This window comes from Budorcas taxicolor, chromosome 4 (genome assembly GCF_023091745.1).
Source record: "Budorcas taxicolor isolate Tak-1 chromosome 4, Takin1.1, whole genome shotgun sequence".
Taxonomy (NCBI): Eukaryota; Metazoa; Chordata; class Mammalia; order Artiodactyla; family Bovidae; genus Budorcas; species Budorcas taxicolor.
Window position 1 is genome coordinate 100,909,735 of NC_068913.1, and position 22,677 is coordinate 100,932,411.

Consider the following 22,677-nt stretch of genomic DNA (forward strand, 5'->3'; position numbering starts at 1 on the left):
CAATATAAAAGAAAGCCACAGATAAATACCTCTCATAGCACAGATATAAAACTCCTTATGAAAATATTAGAAAATTGAAAATAAAAAGGATAACACATCATGACACACAAACCAAACAAGATTTACCCTTGGGAGGGAAGGTTGATTAAAAAAAAAAAATCAATCAACCTAAAACACTGTTTCTACAGAACAAAGGAGGTAACACACGATCACCTCGACAGAAGCAGAAAAGGCACTGACAAAATGCAACACCCACTCATGATTAAAAACTCAGTAACCAAAGAATAAAAGCAAATGTCCTCAACCAGATACAGACCATCTACAAAAAAATGGTGACACACTTAATAATGAAATACTCGGTGCCTTCCCAATAAGATTGGAAACAAGCAAGGATATGTGCTTGTAACACTTTCATCCAAGATTACAGTGTAGAGCTTTGCTGTTGTTCAGTCGCTAAGTCATGTCCAACTTATCCAAGTGCGATATGGCAAGAAAAATAATTTTTAAAAAATAAAGACTGAAAAGAAATAAAACTGTCTTAATTTACACAAGGTGTAACCATCTATTTAGAAAATCCCAATAAATCTATTTAACAAAAATCAATTACTCTACCTATAAAAATGAACAATTAGACAATGAAATCTTAAAAGGCATATCATGTGCCACAGCTCAAAAAACATAAAACAGTCATAGGCAAATATAACAAAACATGCTGTACTACTCTGTACACTGCAACTATAGAACAGTGTTTCTGAAATGTAGAAAAAGAAACCTTATTCATGAACTACATGCTGCTGCTGCTAAGTTGCTTCAGTCATGTCCGACTCTGTGCGATCCCACAGACAGCAGCCCACCAGGCTCCGCCGCCCCTGGGATTCTCCAGGCAAGAGTACTGGAGTGGGTTGCCATTTCCTTCTCTAACGCATGAAAGTGAAAAGTGAAAGTGAAGTTGCTCAGTCATGCCCAACTCTTCGTGACCCCATGGACGGCAGCCCACCAGGCTCTTCCGTCCATGGGATTTTCCAGGCAAGAGTACTGGAGTGAGGTGCCATTGCCTTCTCCGCATGAACTACATAAGTCAACATTTTTAAGATATCATTTTCCCTCAAATAGACCTGTCTACTCAATGCAATCTCAATCAAAATTCCAGTAGGCTTTTTGTACAAAATGACAAATGAATTTAAAAACTTATGTGGAAAGGCTAACGTTTAGCTACCCACATATCAGTCTGAAACGACCGATTCCTGATCTTTTATGTGCAATTTTTTTTTTTTGGAAACTTGTAGAACCTCTTTCTCTTTGGTATTTTGATATTTAGAAATAAAAGTTTGTGGGACTTCCTTGAGGGTACAGTAGTTAAGAGTCTGCCTGCCAATGCAGGGGACACGGATTCAATCCCTGGTCCAGGAAGATTCCACATGGCACAGAGCAAGTAAGCAAGGGTGCGACAACTGCTGAGTGCACGTGCCTAGAGCCTGTGCTCTGACCGCAATGAGAAGCTCATACACTGCAAGAGAGAGAAGCAAGCCCTGCTCGCCACAACTCGAGAAAGCCTGCACACAGCAACAAAGACCCAGTGCAGCCATAAATAAATACTTTTAAAAAGGTCCTTGACTTTGTTTAATACCTAAACAATTATTATTTAAAAAGTTTGTGCCTGGCACTTGATAGGCATTTTTGATTCTTGGGGTTTTTTCTCTTTTTTTTTTGAGGTAACTCTAGTTTATAACCTTCTGTAAGTTTCATGTGTACAACGTTTTATTTCTACTTCTGTGTACCATACAGCATGCTCACAACCAAAAATTTAGTTTCTGTCACCAGTTGATGCCATTTATCCATTTCACCCTCCCTCTTTACCCTTTCCCCTCTGATGACCATTACCCTGTTCTCTGTATCTGTGTTTTTATTTTGTTTGTTCATTTATCTTGCTTTGTTTATGTATTCCACATATGAGTGAAATCATACAGTATTTGTCTTTCTCTAACTTATTTCGCTTAGCATTGACCCTTCAAGGTTCACCCATGCTGTTGCAAATGGCAAGATCCTACCTTTTTGATGAGTAATATTCCGAGGGTGAGTGAGTCAGTGAGTGTGTGTGTGTACACACCGCATCTTCTTTATCCATTCATCCACTGATGGACAGTTATATTGCTTTCATAACTTTTTTACTGTAAATAATACTATAAGGAACATAATATATGTACCTTTTTAAATTAATATTTTTGTATTCTTTTGTTTCTTTTTAATATGAAAATATATCCTTTGGTCCTGGGAATATTCTTCAGTCGTATTATTGAAGATGATTTTCCTCTCTATCATTGTAGTCTCTTCTTAGAACACTAACTTATTTGGCATGTGACCTTCTGGACTGATCCTCAAATCAAAGTTCTCTCTTCTGTCAAATAGTCTTCTTTGCTTTTCACACTACTTGTTAAGAGATCATTTCAACTTCATCCTAAAACTCTTTCCTTGAGTTATTTCTGCTATCATATTTAATTTTCAATAACTGTTTATTGTTCACTGAATTTTTTTATACCATCTTATTCTTGTTTCATGGATGCAGTAGCTTCCATTATTTCTGAGGTAAAAATAACACATTTGTTGAAGTTTTCATTTCCTTGACCAGTCTCTAATTTTCATGAGAATCAACACTGTATGGTGCTACGTCCGTGTACCACCCATATTCCCACACCTGCTGTTTCCACCAGGTATTTTTCTCAGGTATGCTGCACTGAAAGGACATGCAAAAGCAGTCTAAAGAATGACCTGTGCCTATGTTTAGGGAAGCACTAAGGTCTTCGTGACCCCACCAAGCTAAGCAACTAGGACCACACAGAAATGTTCAACTTCATGTTTTTATAACCTTCCTCTCTCTGCTTTTCAAAGCGATGTAAACAAAAGAGGTCCTTTCTGCAAAAAGACAGGTATCATCTTGTGGGCCAAAATCAGGCACTGGCTTTGACTAGCCCCCACTTGCATCTCCAAGTTTATTTAAATCATCTCAATTGGCCATCTCACAGAATGCCTTCAACAGATTTTGCCCGCAGGGTTGGGCTACATGTAAATTATAGCTTCATGGTCCTCTCCAGAAACACCTGTGGTTTCCTTCTGTGTTAACATAACCACTGAAGCTGGTCTCCAGAGATGTAAAGATCTTCTGGTCCCTGACTGAGATGGATAGCTTCATAATTTTGGGTGTCCAGCACTGTCCAGCAAAGCTAAGTCAGATTCGAAGACTTTGCCTGACCTGTACTATCTGCATTCCACAACTCACGCCATGAGATGGGTATGAGCAAGGTCTGATAGTTAAGAGACTAAGGAGAGGTTCTAAGAGTTGTGGATATTAAATCAACAGGAAGGAAAAAAATACTCCTGGTCTATTTACGATAAATGACGCATCTCGTATTTCTTTAATCTGGATTTTTTTTCTTTTTCTATAAATGTTGGAAAGCATAATCTCACATCTTTTCCACTGACTCTCTCTTGTGATTTCACTCAGTGTCATTAATTTGCAAAAACATTCTATATATTAACTTCCAAATTTGTAACTCCATATCCAAACCAACTTGAATAAAATCACCTGTCTATTCACCACCTCCATTTACATCTCTAATAGTAATCTCAAACCTAACATATTTGAAACCAAATTCCTGATATTCTCAAAAAATCTATTCCTATTACAGTCTTCCCCATCTCAGTTAACAGCCATTCTCTACTTCTAGTTGTTCAGTTCAAAATCTTGCTGTCATCCTCAACTCTTCTACTTGTATTGTTAAAAAACATATATATATAGTTTTGTAACTACATTAATTAACATTAAATAGATCTCACCTTTTTTCATTCATATAACATATGTTAACTGCCCACTAGATTTTAAATAAAAGACTGGACAATGCATTGTCTTCTGAGTTTCTGGTTGTTAATTTCTTTCTTTTTTAAATAATGCAGGTATCTGAAACACATTTCTACTTTATCAAAATTTGGTAATAATAAACCCAACAGCTCTTTTAATGGGTAGAAAGAAAAGAAAGCTTAAATCATACACAGACATTAAAGAGAAGGCAAAAAATAGATATTTGCATTAACCCCTAAAGCAACAAATAAAGAAAGACCTTCAAAAGAGAGATGCAGCAATTCTACTCATTCTAATACGTCATTCACTACACTATAACTGCTGTATCTGCTTAGTAAAACAACCAGACCCAGAAAATTACTTTAAAAATCATAGATTTTTTTTTTTTTATTTAGAAGGGATTCAAAGGACTTAAATTTGACCACCGAACCTACTACCCATCAGTCGATGCTTTAGACAAATTGCTTCGAAGGCCTAGTTTCCTTGAGTGTACGATAGGGATAGCACCGTCAGCCTTGAATTGTCAACAAATGAGTAAGTGTTACCTTCTGAACCAAGATTTCTCTTGTCATTTTAAATCACACTCTTTTTCAGTAAACATCAAAACTTCTCTATTTTGTACTAGAAAACTAAAGTAAATTTCTCCCCAGATGTAAAACTGACTGTGTTTTTCCAATCTGACATCATCCTGTCTAAGTCTACTGCCTCTCACTACTCCTAATCCTTGGTAAAGAATCTGCCTGCAGTGCAGGCGATCCGGGTTCAATTCCTGGGTTGGGAAGATCCACTGGAGAAGGAAATGAGAACCCACTCCCGTATTCTTGCCTGGAGAATCCCATGGATGGAGGAGCCTGGCAGGCTACAGTCCATGTGGTCACAAGAGTCAAACACAACTTAGCGACTAAACCACCACCACCACCACTGACTGTCAATCTCCTCAGATAAGAAAACTAAAGGCCAACCAGAGAGGTTCTATGACTTCGGCAAGGTAATATACTTAGTTAACCATAATGTTGAGACTCTGATTCCCAGGGCAGTGTTCTTTACACTTCATGATATCTTAAGAATATAATGTCACACTTTATCTCACCTGAGTTGTGTAGATTCTATTAAAATCTACTTGCTCATAGGCATGGGGGAAAAAACTAAACACAAAGCTATTTTGGAGCATTTACCTTTCTACATGCAGGACAAAGCCCATTTTCATCAGTGCGAATTCGATGCCAACAAAAGCGGCAGATCTGGTAGCCACAGGTGCAAGGGAAAAAGTTGATGTCATCTATCTCCAAGGGCTCCATGCAAAGAGGACATTCCACAGGGTCTTCCTTTGCGTCAGGACTGCGAGACATCTTCACTTTTATTAAACAGCAGCAAAAGTTTATAATAATTTAAGGGAGAAGGAAGTTCAGCACTGAGAACTAAACTGTAGAACTTCAAAGACCTGCATGAGAAAAAACAAAATATATTGCTTACTACTGAAAAACAAGGGCATTTTCAACAATCAAGAATCATATTATCAACAATGAAAGTATTAATCAGATCAATTTTTGCTGTCATCTCAGAAGATGGAATTCTGAGCATTTTGCATGCCAAGATAAAAGACCTAAGAGGTTGTTAACTTTTTTGATTCAACAGAAAGAAAAAAGTTCCTCTTTTAGCTGAAACATTTAATACAAAACCAGTACTAATCATAGCACATTTTAGAGTAATAAATACTATACAGAAGCACATTCTTCTTAAAACATATTCTAAATTTAAACTGTCTTATCTTTGACCTAAAAGCTAGTAGTAATAATACTGCCACATAACTAAGAGTATTATGGTAATCTAAAATGTCCTAATTTACAAATAAATTTAATAAAGGAGAGGCTTTTGATGTTCATTACGTGTTAATATCAAACCAAAACCACAGAAAATATAAGAGCTGAAAAAATGTGCCACAGAAGCTAGCTGTTTACAATTAAACAGGTATTAACATGCCAATAAAAATTTCATTTCTGGGAAAATAAGCACATGTTAAACAAATGAAAATATTCCTTTTCATTGTAGAAATGCTACTAAAAGCCTAGAGAAAGGAGAAAGAGAACACATAGACCTCCATGTTTCAGAGTCTTTTAAAATATTAAATAATTTATCTTTTTAGATTATGGAGAATTGAAAATTTTAGGCAAAGTCACTATTAAAATGTTATGTCAAAATAACAGATTTTTGTTTATCTAATTTGACAAATTAATTCTAAAGTTTACACGAAAGAGTAAATGCATTAGAAATGCTTTGAAACTTTTCAAAGGGGGAACTTGGGAATTTGTGCTATCGGATATTGCACTGTACCACAAAGCTATAGTAACAAATAATTTGATACTGATACAAAAACAGACAAAAGATCAAAAAAACTAAATAAGGAATTTAGAAACAGACCATGAATTAGATTTCAATATTTGATAAAAGAGACATAACATCAATATGGCAAGGATGGACCCAATTTATAAAGAGTAACAGGATCCTGCTTTATCTGTTTTGAGAAAGAAACAGTATATAGCCTTCTCACACTGCAATCAAAATAAATCTCAGATAATCTATCTAAAGAGTTTACGGTGAAATAAACTATTGAAGTGTTAGAGGAAAATAGAGTTTTTAAAAACTTGGGATACAGAAAGTCTTCCTAAGAAAAAAACATAAATTCATAAAAGATAAATATAATCAACTTAGCAAAGTAAAAACAGAAAGTCAAAATTAAAGGCAAGCAACAGAATAAAGGATATATTCACTGTTTATAAGCGTTACTGTCCTGAATATACAAAGGAATCTTACAAGCAATGTTTAAAAGCCAAATAAGTCAGAAGAAAAGATGAGAATAGAATACGATCAGTAGTTCACCAAAGAAGTACAAATGATTACAACATACAAAAAGATGATCAACCTCTTTAGTTAGTAAACAGTGAGATAGCATTTTCCCTGCACCAGCCTCTCAAAGTTAGTCACCCCACAAAGCAGAGATCATCACTGAAATAAATTCCGAGTAAATTCGAGCAAAAAGAGTACCTTGCCTTAAGTGTTAGTCGCTCAGTTGTGTCCAACTCTTTGCGACTTCACAGACTGTAGCCAGTCACGCTCCTCTGTCTATGGGATTCTCCAGGCAAGAATACTGGAGTGGGCTGCCATTCAGGGTATGCCATTCAGGGAATTTTTGCCGGGAGAATCCCATGGACAGAGGAGCCCGACGGGCTACAGTCCATGAGGTCGCAAAGACTCGGACACAAGTGAGACAAAGTGAAGAAGAACAAAAGAGCCTCTTGATGAAAATCAAAGAGGAGAGTGAAAAGTTGGCTTGAAACTCAACATTCAGAAAACTAAGATCATAGCATCTGGTCCCATCACTTCATGGCAAATAGATAGGGAAAGAGTGGAAACAGTGACAGATTTTATTTTGGGGGCCTCCAAAATCACTCCAGATGGTGACTGCAGCCATGAAATTAAGACATTTGCTCCTTGGAAGAAAAGTTATGACCAAGATAGACTGCATATTAAAAAGTAGAGACATTACTTTGCCAACAAAGGTCCATCTAGTCAAAGCTATGGGTTTCCCAGTGGTCATGTGTGGATGTGAGAGTGGGCTACAAAGAAAGCTAAGAGTAGAAGAATTGACTTTTATCATGAGCCTCTGCAATTCCTCTTCACTTTCTGCCATAAGAGTGGTGTCATCTGGATATCTGAAGTAACTGATTTCTCTCTGCAATCTTGATTCCAGCTTGTGCTTCATCCAGTCTGGCACTTCAAATGATGTACTCAGCATATAAGTTAAATAAGCAAGTTAACAATATACAGCCCTGACCTACTCTTTTCCCAATTTGGAACCAGTCTATTGTTCCATGTCTGGTTCTGTCACTTCTTGACCTGCATACAGATTTCTCAGGAGGCAGGTATGGTGGTCTGGTATTTCCATCTCTTTCAGAATTTTCCGTAGTTTGTTATGATCCAGATAGTTAAAAGCTTTAGCAGAGTCAATGAAGCAGAAGTAGATGTTTTTCTGAAATTCTCTTGCTTTTTCTATGATCCAACAGATGTTGGCAATTTGATCTCTGGTTCCTCTGTCATTTCTAAACCCAGCTTGAACATCTGGAAGTTCTCGCTTCACGTACTGTTGAAGCCTAGCTTAGAAAATTTTGAGCGTTACTTTGCTAGTGTGTGAGATGAGTGCAATTGTGCAGTAGTTTGAACATTCTTTGGCACTGCCTTTCTTGGGGATTGGAATGAAAACTGACCTTTTCCAGTCCTGTGGCCACTGGTGAGTTTTCCAAATTTGCTGGCATATTGAGTGCAGCACTTTCACAGCATCAACTTTTAGGATTTAAAATAGCTCAGCTGTAATTCCATTACTTCCACTAGCTTTGTTCGTAGTGATGCTTCCTAACGTCCACTTGACTTCACATTCCGGGATGTCTGGCTCTAGGTGAGTGATCACAGCATCATGGTTATCTGGATCACTAAGCTCTTGTCTGTATAGTTCTTTATGTTACATATATTAAAAAATTAAAAATTAAATATACACTATATACACAAATGCAGTATATAATACACAGCACTTTTGAAAAAAGGTTTTTAAGTATTTGGTTGCTATATTTAAATTAATTAATCCTCTAGTTTTCTGTCAATCTGGCAGTGAATTTGTGGTAAGTTAAATATGTGTGTGATACAAGTCCATTGAACAGTTACACAGAAATTACATTCCTGAATACATTATACAGGAATGGATACTATAATTACACATAATAGAAAAGCTATTTATAGATATGACATATACATACACACGTTTTGCATGGTAATTAGAACAGCATCTTAATTGGACTTTCAGAAAGAGACTCACAGACTTGGAGGACAAACCTATGGTTGCCAGTGGGAGGGTTAGAGGGAAGGGATAGTTAGGGAGTTTGGGCTAGTCATGCACACTCTGCTATATTTAAAGTGGACAAACAATGAGGACCTACTATACAGGACAAGGAACTCTGATCAGTGTCAAGTGGCAGCTTGCAGGGGAGGGATGTTTGGGGGAGAATGGGTACATGTATATTTATGGCTGAGTCCCTTCACTGTTCACCTGAAGGTATCATAATATTGTTTGTTAATTGGCTATATCCCAATACAAAATAAAAATTAAAAAAAAAGAACAGCACCTTAAGTTTCCATTAAAACCTTACAATTAATATATACACAGAACTATAAACTAATATTTTAATAGTTTTAAAAAACCTATAATAATTGTAAGTACAATACCACACAGCTCAGCTTCCAGTTGAGCTATTTCAAATCCTGAAAGATGATGCTGTGAAAGTGCTGCACTCAATATGCCAGCAAATTTGGAAAACTCAGCAGTGGCCACAGGACTGGAAAAGGTCAGTTTTCATTCCAATCCCAAAGAAAGGCAATGCCAAACAATGCTCAAACTACCACACAATTGCACTCATCTCACACGCTAATAAAGTAATGCTCAAAATTCTCCAAGCCAGGCTTCAGCCAGGCTTCAGCAATACATGAACCGTGAAATTCCAGATGTTCAAGCTGGTTTTAGAAAAGGCAGAGGAACCAGAGATCAGATTGCCAACATCTGCTGGATCATGGGAAAAGCAAGAGAGTTCCAGAAAAACATCTATTTCTGCTTTATTGACTATGCCAAAGCCTTTGACTCTGTAGATTACAATAAACTGGAAAATTCTGAAAGAGATAGGAATACCAGACCACCTGACCTGCCTCTTGAGAAACCTATATGAAGGTCAGGAAGCAACAGTTAGAACTGGACATGGAACAACAGACTGGTTCCAAACAGGAAAAGGAGTACGTCAAGGCTGTATATTGTCACCCTGCTTATTTAACTTATATGCAGAGTACATCATGAGAAACACTGGGCTGCATGAAGCCCAAGCTGGAATCAAGATTGCCGGGAGAAATATCAATAACCTCAGATATGCAGATGACACCACCCTTATGGCAGAAAGTGAAGAGGAACTAAAAAGCCTCTTGATGAAAGTGAAAGAGGAGGGTGAAAAAGTTGGCTTAAAGCTCAACATTCAGAAAACGAAGATCATGGCATCAGGTGCCATCACTCCATGGCAAATAAATGGAGAAACAGTGACAGACTTTCTTTCTTGGGGTCCAAAATCACTGGAGATGGTGACTGCAGCCATGAAATTAAAATACACTTGCTCCTTGCAAGAAAAGCTATGACCAACCTAGACGCTAAAAACAACAGACATTACTTTGCTGACAAAGGTCCATCTAATGAAAGCTATGGTTTTTCCAGTGGTCATGTACAGATGTAAGAGCTGGACCACAAAGAAAGCTGGGCACTGAAGAACTGTGATGCTTTTGAACTGTGGTGTTGAAGAAGACTCTTGAGAGTCCCTTGGACTGCAAGGAGATCCAACCAGTCCCTCCTAAAGGAAATCAGTCCTGAATATTCACTGGAAGGACTGATGCTAAACCTGAAACTCCAAAACTTTGGCCACCTGATGTGAAGAACTGACTTACTGGAAAAGACCCTGATGCTGGGAAAGATCGAAGGCAGGAGGAGAAGAGGACAACACGGAATGAGATGGTTGGATGGCATCACTGACTCAATGGACATGTGTTTGAGCAAGCTCCAGGAGTTGGAGATGGACAGGGAAGCCTGGCCTACTGCAGGTCATGGGTTTGCAAAGTCTGACATGAGTGAAAAACTGAACTGAACTGAACTGATCTGAACTGATATGTCAGAAAAGAACAGAAAAGGCAAGAAAAATCAGTAGAGAAACCCCAAAAAGAAAACTGCCTAAAATGGTTGAAGAACAGCAAATTCAGAGTGGTTGGAACAGAATAAGCAAGGAGAAGAACAATTTTAGATAAGGTCAGAGTAGGGGTTCAGGATCTTGGAAGGATTCATCACAAGCCACTAGAACAGTTTTGGCTTTTTATTTTTAAGTTATTTATTTTTTAACTGAAGGATAACTGCTTTACAGAATTGTGTTGGTTTCTACCAAACATCAACATTGAACCTCCCTAGTTTTGGCTTTCTTTGTAAAATAAATGAAGAGAACCAGAGTTTTAGAGAGAGGAATAGCTGTGGATTTGACTTATATTTTCAGAAGTTTTCTCTGTGTTCTACTTCCAGACTGACAGTGTAAGTGGCTCCATGACCTCATTCCCCAGCAAAACTGCTGAAAATTATTTAAAATGAATCATTTGAAGTATCTGGTAATACTAAGAGCACAAGAGAAATGAAGAAACACTCACTCAAGAAAATCAAGAAGAAAAACAATACTATGTGGTATTGGAACCAAAACCTGCCCCCTCTTTTCTTCCCTTCTCAGCTCGGTGAGACAGAAACTCTACTCCAGGTTGGCACTGCCAAGAACACAGGGTGCTCCTAAACAGTTACCACCCAGAGAGCATCTGCCTAGGAGGGACAGGACATCAGCACTTCTCATCCTCCCAAAGCCACCTGATGCTGTAGCTAAGTTCCAGGTAAGTGCAACCAATAGGTGAAGGGGCCCCTCCTCCACCCAACTGCCATTCACAGTAACGAACACCTTTGCTGCTGCTGCATGTTGAAAACACTAGGACCCAGACTGCCCTGCAACCAGCTACTTTATAAAGCTGGGATCCTGCACCAGGAAAGGTAAGACAAGACTTGAGGCCACTGTACACTCTTTCAATGAGTGCTCAGTTACTAAACTGGGAGTGTCACACAGAGAAAAAAACACACCCCTGCCTCTCCTTCTCAGTATCAGAGCTCAGCAAGAGATTCTGACAGGGAGGTAAAGCAGGTCTTAAAACTGGTAACTTTGGATCTCTTCCCCCCAAACCAACTTCATCTGTAATGGAGTCTTAAGTCCAAACCCAAGCACAATTTCAAAATCAGGAAGCTTGTGGTGAAAGACAAATGAGAGTAGTCAGACACAGGCTAAATGAAGTGTAAACCAGCTAGTCTGCAGGGAAGAATAAGGAGAATCAGGTTCTTCTTAACAGCTTGGATGATCCCGCCCCTGGTCACAAAACAAACTTCAAGCTGTGCCCTAAAAATCTACGCCTTCGAGTGAGCTCATTGGGAAAAAAAAAAAAAAAAAATCAGGCTGAGAAGCAGTTTATATCCTAGGGCATTGCTGAAATCAATGGAGCAGTCGCTTGCAAGGTTGTAGAGTTTAACATCTGGATGTGGTCAAGGAAAGCGTGGAAGAGGGCCCTGTCCAAAACACAGTCATCCCAGGATACATGTGGACATATCCAAGTCTGCATCCCCCAGGAACACAAACAGATGCTTAACACAGTCACAGAGTTCACTGAATTAAATGACCCAGGCATTAAACAAATAAGCAAATAATAATAATAACAAACCCTGGGAAAAGGACACTAGCACCCAGAGTCACTACAATACTATATAAAATGTCCAGTTTCCTACCAGAAATTACAACTGTGCAAAGAAACAGGAAAGTATAATCCATACACCAGGGGTAAAAAAAAGCAGACAACTTCCTGACAGAGCCACAAGACACTGGATTTAATAGCCAAAAACTTCAAAGGAGCCATTTCTAATATGTTAAAAACTAAAGGAAATCATTAAAGAAGTAAAGGAATGGATGTGGTCCACTGGAGAAAGGAATGGCAAGCTACTCCAGTATTCCTGCCTCGAGAACTCCATGGACAGTATGAAAAGGCAAAAAGTATGACACCAGAAGATGAGGCCCCCAGGTCAGAAGGTGTCCAATATGATACTGGTGAAGAACAGATAAACGCCCCAGAAAGAATGAAGAGGCTGGGTCAAAGCAGAAATGACACTCAGTTGCGGATGCATCCGGTGGTGAAAGCAAAGCCCGATGCTATAAAGAACAATACTGCATAGGAATCTGAAATGTTAGGTCAAGGTAAATTGTATACAGTTAAGTAGGAGATGGCAAGAGTGAACATCGACATTTTAGCAATCAGTGAACTTAAATGGATGGGAATGGGAGAATTTAATTACGATTAATTAAATTAAATTAAATTAATTTAATCTACAACTGTGGGCAAGAATCCCTTACAAGAAATGGAGTAGCCCACATAGTCAACAAGAGAGTCTGAAATGTAGTACTTGGGTGCATTCTCAAAAACAAAATAATGATCTTGGTTCGTTTTCAAGGCAAAGCATTCAACATCACAGTAATCCAAGTCTAAGCCTCAACCACTAATGTCGAAGAAGCTCAAGTTGAATGGGTCTATGAAGACCTACAAGACCTTCTAAAACAAATACCAAAAAAAGATGTCCTTTTCATCACAGAGGATTGGAATGCAAAAGCAGGAAGAGATACCTTGTTTGGCCCTGAAGTACAAAATGAAGCAGGGCAAAGGCTAGAAAATTTTGTCAAGAGAATGCACTGATCACAGCAAACACCCTCTTTCAACAACATAACAGACTACTTTACACATGGACATCACCAGATGGTCAATACCAAAATCATATTGATTACATTCTTTCCAGCCAAAGACAGACAAGCTCCATACAGTTAGCAAAAACAAGACCTGGAGCTGACTATGGCTCAGATCATGAGCTCATTACTGCAAAATTCAGACTTAATTTGAAGAAAGTAAGGAAAACCACTAGAACATTCAGGTACAACCTAAATCAAACCCCTTATGATTATTATACAGTGGAAGTGACAAACAGATTCAAGAGATTAGATCTGGCAAACAGTGACTGAAGAACTATGGATGCAGGCTCATGACACTGTACAGGAGGCTGTGATCAAAACCATCCCCAAGAAAAAGAAATGCAAAAAGGTGAAGTGGTTGTCTGTGGAAGCCTTACAAATAGCTGAGGAAAGAAGAGAAGCAAAAAGTAAGGGAGAAAGGCGAAGATATACGCAACTGAACGCAGAATTCCAGAGAATAGCAAGGAGAGAAAAGAAAGCCTTCTTAACAGTGAACAATACAATGAAATAAGAGGAAAACAATAAGGAAAAGACTAGAGATCCCTTCAAGAAAACTGGAGATACCAAGCAAACATTTCATGCAATAAAGGACAGAAACAGCAAGGACGTAAAAGAAGCAGAAAAGATTAAGAAGAGGTGGCAAGAATACACAGAAGAACTATACAAAAAAGGTCCTAATGACCTGGATAAACACGATGGTGAGGTCACTCACCTAGAGCCAGACATCCTGGAATGTGAATGATTCCTGGAGTGGGCTTTAGGAATCATTATCATGAACAAAGACAGCAGAAGTGATGGAATTCCAGCTAAGCCATTTCAAATCCTAAAAGATGATGCTTTTAAAGTGCTGCACTCAATATGTCAGCAAATTTGAAAAACTCAGCAGTGGCTATAGGACTGGAAAAGGTCAGTTTTCATTCCAATCCCAAAGAAGGGCAATGCTAAATACTGTTCACATTACCATACAATTGTGCTCATTTCACATGCTAGCAAGGTAATGCTCAAAATCCTTCAAGCTAGGCTTCGACACTATTGGAATCAAGAACATCCAGATGTACAAGCTACATTTAGAAAAGGCAGAGGAACAAGAGATCAAATTGCCAACATTGACTGGATGTGCTGCTAAGTCACTTCAGTCGTGTCTGACTCTGTGCGACCCCATAGACGGCAGCCCACCAGGCTCTGCTGTCCCTGGGATTCTTCAGGCAAGAACACTGGAATGGGTTGCCATTTCCTTCTCCATGACTGGATGTGAGGGAATTAAAAAAAAAAAAAATCTGCTTCTGCTTCACTGACTACACTAAAGCCTTTAACTATATGGATCACAACAAACTGGAAAATTCTTAGAAATGGGAATATCAGACCACATTACCTGTCTCCTGAGAAATCTGTTTGCAGGCCAAGAAGCAACAGTTAGAACTGGACGTAGAACAATGGACTGGTTCAAAATCAGGAAATGAGTACACCAAGGCTGTACATTGTCACTCTGCTTATTTAACTTAAGACACCCCAGTGGCTCAGACAGTAAAGAATCTGCCTGTGATGCAGGAGACCTGGGTTCAATCCCTGGGTCAGAAAGATCCCCTGAAGAAGGGAATGGCTATCCACTCCAGTATTCTTGCCTGGAAATCCCATGGACAGAAGAGCCTAGCAGGCCACAGTCCATGGGGTCACAAAGAGTCAGACAACTGAGCGACTAACACTTTGCTTAACTTATATGCAGAGTACATCATGAGAAATGCCGGGTTAGATGAATCACTAACTGGAATTAAGACTGCCGGGAGAAATATCAATAACCTCTGATATGCACATGATACTATTTTAATGGCAGAAAGTAAAGAGGAACTAAAGAGCCTCTTGATAAGGGTGAAAGAGGAGAGTGAAAAGGTTGGCTTAAAATTCAAACTTCAAAAAACTAAGATCAAGGTATCCGGTCCCATCACTTAATGGCAAAAGGATGGAGGAAAAGTGGAAATAGTGACACATTTAATTTTCTTGGGCTCCAAAATCACTGTGAATGGTGACTGCAGTCATGAAACTAAAAGCCACTTGCTCCTTGGAAGGAAAGCTATGACAAACCTAGACAACACATTAAAAAGCAGAAACATCAGTTTGCCAACAAAGGTCCATCTAGTCAAAGCTATGGTTTTTCCAGTAGTCATGTACAGATATGAGAGTTGGACCATCAAGAAGGCTGAGTGCAAAGAATTTATGCTTTCAAATTATGGTGCTGGAGAAGACTCTTGAAAGTCCCTTGGACTGCAAGGTGATCAAATCAGTCAATTCTAAAGGAAATCAACCTTGAGTATTCACTGGAAGGACTGATGCTGGAGCTGAAGCTCCAATACTTTGGAGACCCGATGGGAAAAGCCGACTCACTGGGAAAGACCCTGATGCTGGGAAAGACTGAGGGCAGGAAGAGAACGGGGCAACAGAGGAGGAAATGGTTGGATGGCATCACCGACTCAATGAACATAAGCTTGAGCGAACTCCAGGAGATAGTGAAGGAAGGGAAGCCTAGCGTGCTATAGTCCATGGGGTCACAGAGAGTCGGACACGAGTTAGTGACTGAATAACAACAAAATGAATGTATGATGACAATGTCACAAATATCAAATTTCAATACAGAGAATTATGCTATTTTTAATAGAAATTCTGGAGTTGGAAGTACAATGACTGATATGAAGTCACTAGCGGCGCTCAAAGTCTGTACATGTAGACTAGCAGAAGAATGAACTGGTTAAAGAGAAGATAGATTAATAGAGATTATGCAATTTAGAAAACAGAGTGGGAAAAAAACTGAAGAAAATGAACAGAGCTGCAGAGAAATGTAAAACACCATTAAGTGCATCAACATACACATCATGAGAATACTAAGGAAAAAGAAAAAAATACTCGAAAAAACAATGGATGTACAAAAATGAAAAACTACAGCAACACTGGAACAAAGACAAATCCCACAAACACAGTACTGAACAAGGTAGAAAGAAGTAGAATGTAGCTGTGCTCATACAAAGTTGAACAGGTAAAATAAAACTTTATTTTTAGTTTTTGGCTGCACCAATTACATTCCCACCAACAGAGTAGAAGGATTCGCTTTTCTCTAAACCCTCTCCAGCATGTGTTGTTTGTAGACTTTATCATGATGGCTATTCTGACCAGTGTGATGTGGTACCTCAGTAAAGAATCTGCCTGCAATGTAGGAGACCTGGGTTCAATTCCTGGGTCAGGAAGGTCCCCTGGAGAAGGAAATGGCAACCCACTCCAGGGTTCTTGCCTACAGAATTTCACGGACAGAAAGATGGCAAGCTACAGTACAGGGGTCAACAAAGAGTCAGATACAACTGAGTGACGAACACCTGCATTTTTCTCTCATAATTGTGGGTGTTAAGCATCTTTTCATGGGTCTATTGGCCATTGTGTCTTCTTCAGGGAAATATGTATTTGGGTCTTCTGCCCATTTTTCAACTGGGTTGCTTGGAGGTTTTTTATTGTTATTTTTTTCTTATTCTTATTGAAATGGGTGAGCTGTTTTCATATTGTGGAAATTAAGCCCTCGTCAGCTGCATCATTTGCAAATATTTTCTTCCAGTCTGTAGGCTGTCTTTTCGTTTTATGTTTTCTTTTGCTGTACAGAAGCTTGTAAGTTTGATTAGATCCCATTTGTTTATTTTTGCTTTGGTTTCTATTGCCTGGGGAGACAGACCTAAGAAAACATTGGTACGATTTATGTCAGAAAATGTTTTGCCTATTGTTTTCTTCTAGGAGTTTTATGGTGTCATGCCTTTTATTTAGGTCTTTAAGCCATTTTGAGTTTATTTTTGTGTATGTTGTGAGGGTGTGCTCTAATTTCACTGATTTACAAGTGGCTATCCAACTTTTCCAACACAACTCATTGAAGAAAGTGTCTTTTTTCCATTGTAAGTCTTGCCTCCTCTGTCAAAGATTAACTGACTTCAGTGTGATCACTATTGAAATAGGTGTGTGGATTTATTTCTGGGCTCTCTACTCTGTTCCATTGATTCATATGTCTGTTTTTGTACCAATACTATGCTGTTTTTTATAACTGTAGCTTTGTAGTATTTTTTAAAGTCTGGGAGGGTTATGCCCCCTGCTTTGGGATTCTGGGTCTTTTATAGTTCCATATAAACTTTAGGATTATTTGTTCCAGTTCTGTGGAAAACATCATGGGTATTTTGTAGGGATCACATTAAACCTGTAGATTGCTTTGGGTAGTACTGCCATTTTAACAATATTAATTCTTCCACTCCAAGAACATGGGACATCTTTCCATTTCTTTGACTCATCTTCAACAAAATATTCTATTTTTGACCTGAGAAATGGTTACAAAGATGTTTGCTATACACTTAAACTGTACATGCTCTACATGTACACATTTTATATGTTTCTGAATATGTAGTTCTTACATTCTTCAAAGTCTTAAAAGATAATACAGTTGCAATTTTCCTAGAATGGTTAAAAATAACCCCTTGTCCCACAAAGTACAATATACCCAAGTGAGATCAACAAATCCACACCCAGACATAAGACAGTAAAACTGCAGAACACTAAAGGAAACAAGAATCTCAAAAGCAAACACTGAAAAAGAACCCTTCACCCAGTAAAATAATCAGACTTTACAGCAGATTCTCCGCAACGGAAAATTACTGTCAACCTACAATTGTGCTACTTGAAAACAATAACCCTTAAGAATGAAAGTAAATGATAAAACAACATTTGAGATAATGCAGCTTTTCACATGGACTGGTTATTAGAAGACATTAGTTAAATATCATACTAGTATTGAGTTTATTTTGTTAAAAAGCTCTTCTACAGGAAATACCTTCTAAAGTATTTACAGATCTCATGATGAGATATTCTAGCAGGAAAGGAGACACAAAACGAGGAAGAGATGAATAGCAAAAGTCCATAACTATGGAAACTGAGAGGTAGTAATAACCTGATTCCATTATGATGTTTGGTCTATTTTCAAGTATGCTTACATTTACCACAATAACAAACTAAAAATAAGTGATTTAAAAAACAAGGTGAATGGGACTTCCCTGGTGGCCCAGTGGTAAAGAATCCACCTTGGAGTGGTCGGGGAACTAAGATCCCACATGCTACAGAGCAACTAAGCACACAGGCCACAACTACTGAGCCTGAGAGCTCCAGAGTCCGTGTGCCACACTACTGAGGCTGCATGCTGCAATGCGCCGCATCCAAAGATCCTGCATGGCACAACTAACACAGCCAACAACTAACTCAACACAGCCAAACAAATACGTAAATAAATAAAAATTTTAAAAAGTAAGGCTAGGCTTCCTGGTAGCACAGTGGATAAGAATTCACCTGCCAATGCAGGGACATGGGTTCAATCCCTGGTCAGGGAAGATTCCACATGCTGTGGAGCAATGGAGCCCCCTCAGCACAACTACTGAAGCCTGCACCCTTCGAAGGCCTGGGCCACAAGTGATGAGCCCTTGTGCTGCAACTACTGAATCCTGTGTGCCCTGGAGTCAGCAAGTAACAACTACTGAGGCCATGTGTTGCAGCTACTGAAGCCCATGCACCTAGAGCCTGTGCTCTAAAACAAGAGAAGCCAACACAACAAGAAACCTGTGCAATGCAACCAGAGAGGAGCCCCAGTCCTCTCCAACTAGAGAAAGCCTGCACGTAGCAACAAAGCCTAGGTGCAGACAAAAATAAAATATAAAGCCGTGTGTATATGTCAAAAAATATTAACAAAAAAAAGGCTGACTTAAAAATTAAAACAAGTAATAAAAATAGAGACAGTTTTATCAGTAAGCCACCTCCATTACAGGCATTTGTGAAGATATTCTTCAGGATAAAGGAAAGTCAGAGATTTAAAAGTCAGAACAGTCAGAGATTTAAAAAGATGGTGAGGAAAGAATATAGTAAAAATATATGCAAACTGAATCATATTTCTATAGAATATTCTACTTCTACATAAAGTAATATAACTAGTTGGATTTGACAAGGATAAAATAAAACATTAAATAATAATAAAATGTCGGTTGGGAGAGGACTGATATAAACTGCTATAAGATCCAACTTTAAGAACAATACTAAAATCTCAAGGATAACCACATACACACTAAGATTCACTAATTCCCTTTCCTGTACCTTTGTTAGAGAAATCACTGCACATTGTAATAAGGTACCATGTACACCACCCTTATGGCAGAAAGTGAAGAGGAACTAAAAAGCCTCTTGATGAAAGTGAAAGAGGAGAGTGAAACAGTTGGCTTAAAGCTCAACATTCAGAAAACAAAGATCATGGCATCTGGTCCCATTACTTCATGGGAAATAGATAGGGAAACAGTGGAAACAGTGTCAGACTTCATTTTTGAGGGCTCCAAAATCACTGCAGATGGTATCTGCAGCCAAGAAATTAAAAGACACTTACTCCTTGGAAGAAAAGTTATGACCAACCTAGATAGCATATTGAAAAGCAGAGACATTACTTTGCCAACAAAGGTCTGTCTAGTAAAGGCTATGGTTTTTCCAGTGGTCATGTATGGATGTAAGAGTTGGACTGTGAAGAAGGCTGAGCACCGAAGTATTGATGCTTTTGAACTGTGGTGTTGGAGAAGACTCTTGAGAGTCCCTTGGACTGCAAGGAGATCCAACCAGTCCATCTTAAAGGAGATCAGTCCTGGGTGTTCTTTGGAAGGAATGATGCTAAAGCTGAAACTCCAGTACTTTGGTCACCTCATGTGAAGAGCTGACTCATTGGAAAAGACTCTGATGCTGGGAGGGATTGGGGGCAGGAGGAGAAGGGGACGACAGAGGATGAGATGGCTGGATGGCATCACTGACTCGATGGATATGAGTTTGAGTGAACTCCGGGAGTTGGTGATGGACAGGGAGGCCTGGCGTGCTGCGATTCATGGGGTCGCAAAGAGTCGGACACCACCGAGCGACTAAACTGAACTGATGTACAAATAGTTCCAGCACCATTTGTAATAGAGAAAAAAACTGGAAATCTAAACATCCATCAAGGAACTCACTGGCAGTCCAGTAGTTAAGATTCTGCAGTTCCACTTTAGGGAATATGGGTTCGATGCCTGGTCAGGGATCTAAAAGATCCTCATGCTGCAGCATAGCCAAAAAAAAAAGTCCATGAATAGGAAATGGCAACATATCAATAAAATGAAACACTAGAGAGCAGTTTAAAAGACTAAGATAATTCCCTACATTACAAACAGATTGAATGAAAAGAGCTAATTGCAAGTACTATATAACAGTTTTTACATTAAAGAAGAAACCATATGCTTTCTTTATATACAGACATACAGATGGTCTTCAACTTATAATGATTCAACTTACAACTTTATCATGATGCAAAAGCAAAATGCATTCAATAGAAGCCAAAATGTACTTTGAATTTTGAATTCTGATCTTTTCCCAGGCTAGCGGTATGAGTTACAATGCTCTCTCATGACGCTGGGCAGCGGCAATGAGCCAGTGAGCCATGGCTACCAGACAGCCACACCTTCCCAAGGGTAAACAACAGATACACTTAAATTATCCTGTACCCAGACAACCATTTTGTTTCTTGCTTTCATTAAAGTTATTCAATAAATTACCTGAGACAGTCGACACTTTACTATGAAAAAAGGCTTGTGTTGGGTGACTCTGCCCAACTGTACGCTAATATAAGTGTTCTGAGCACAAAGAAGGGTAGGTTAGCCTATGCTATGATGTTTGGCAGGCTAGGTGTACTAAATGTACTTTTGACTGACTGGATGTTCAATTTACTGGAAAGTAATTCCATAATAAGATGAGACAAATCTATAATAACATATACAAAATCATAGAAAAATTAAACACAAGCTGGTAACAGTGGTTACATCTATGAAAGGATGAAGAAAAGGGAATGGATTGGAAACTTGAGCCTTGTCTATGATTTTTGTAAAGATGGCTAATGTATTTCTCTATAATAGCAAAATTAACTTTTAAAGATAATTTTAAAGACATTAAACTTTGAATTCTTTGAGTGTAAAGACTGTATCCACTGTGTTCAAGTACTGTACCATGGGCAAATGTATAGCAAGTAACAGATTCCCACAACTGGAAGAAATGGAGGGAGATACAGAGGCTGACTCAAAAGAAATATTCCAAAGTAGCAGACGTTATCACGTAGCAGGGCAATTATGAGTAGTTTCTTGTCTTCCTTTTATTTTCTTCCGCTTCCTAATTTTTAGAAAATAAACATTTATAAAGGGAAAAATTATTTTAAATTAGTTAAAAACTTGGTACAATTGACAAAGTGACAATAAAGTGACGAGATGAAAACTTCTGACTGTATGATTAGATTAGCAGCATTAATGTTTTCCACTAGTTTGATGCTTTCTCAGAAGGCCAAGAGTATAAAAAGATTAAAGGCTAAGCCTGATGAAAGTCTTATTAATAAGATAAAATTAAACCTATACAAAATCAAACCAGAGACTAATTAATCAGTGTGCCAATCAGTTCTCCACCATACTTGTGCAGGTTGTCAACAGAAATAGTTACCTTATCAAAAAAAAACAGATCTATGGGGGAGGGGGGCATAACAGTCTGGTTTCTAAAATAGGGGGTTACAAAAAATGATTCAAACATATGTGCATGTAAATTCTGAGATGAAGAATACACTGTTTCTTTAACTGTGGAATGTATATTAAGTCATTCATACCACTGGTATCTTAGAAACTAAAAGCCCCATTTAAAATAATGTAACATTAAAAGAGAAGAAGCTCTAAACCAAGGATCAGCAAATATTTTTTGACAACAGCTGAATGTAATTTTATGCTTTGTGGGCCATGTGGTGGCTCAGTCACTCAGTCGTACCCAACTCTTGCAACCCCAAGGACTGTAGCCTTCCAGGACCCTCTATCCATGGGATTCTCCAGCCAAGAATACTGGAGTGGGTTGCCATTTCCTTCTCCAGAGGATCTTCCCGACCCAGGTATCAAACCTGGGTCTCCTGCATTGCAGGCAGATTCTTTACTGACTGAACTATGAGGGAAGCCATACAGACTTGCAATTACTCAACTCTCCGCTGAAATGTAAAGGCAGTTATAGACAATACCTAAATGAGTGTGGCAATGTTCCAATAAAACTTTATTTATAAACACTAAAATCGGAATTTCACTTAATTTTCCCATATCATAAAATACTACGTTTTTTATTTTTCAACCACCTGAAAATTTAAAAATCATTCCCTTTGGCCCTACAAAAATAAGCAGTATGACCCCCTGCTCTAAACTAACATGGAAACCACAAATTTGAGCATGAGTCTGTCTTGGACTACTTTCAAATCCATTTCTCTTAACGTTCCTAAGGAAATCTTTCTAGTATTTTATTAGGCAAATGATTTGCCTC

General features: G+C 38.5%; 1 protein-coding gene across 6 annotated transcripts in view; it reads right to left on the reverse strand.

Annotated features, from left to right (window-relative positions):
- The window catches only part of CNOT4 (CCR4-NOT transcription complex subunit 4), a 147,898-nt gene that overhangs the window by 73,506 nt on the left and 51,715 nt on the right, over nucleotides 1-22,677 (reverse strand). For all 6 annotated transcript variants that reach the window (XM_052639271.1, XM_052639275.1, XM_052639270.1 and 3 more), the window contains exon 2: nucleotides 5,029-5,294. In XM_052639271.1, the coding sequence (XP_052495231.1) occupies nucleotides 5,029-5,202 (174 nt within the window). In that variant the 5' untranslated portion in view covers nucleotides 5,203-5,294. The remainder of the gene's footprint in view (nucleotides 1-5,028; nucleotides 5,295-22,677) is intronic.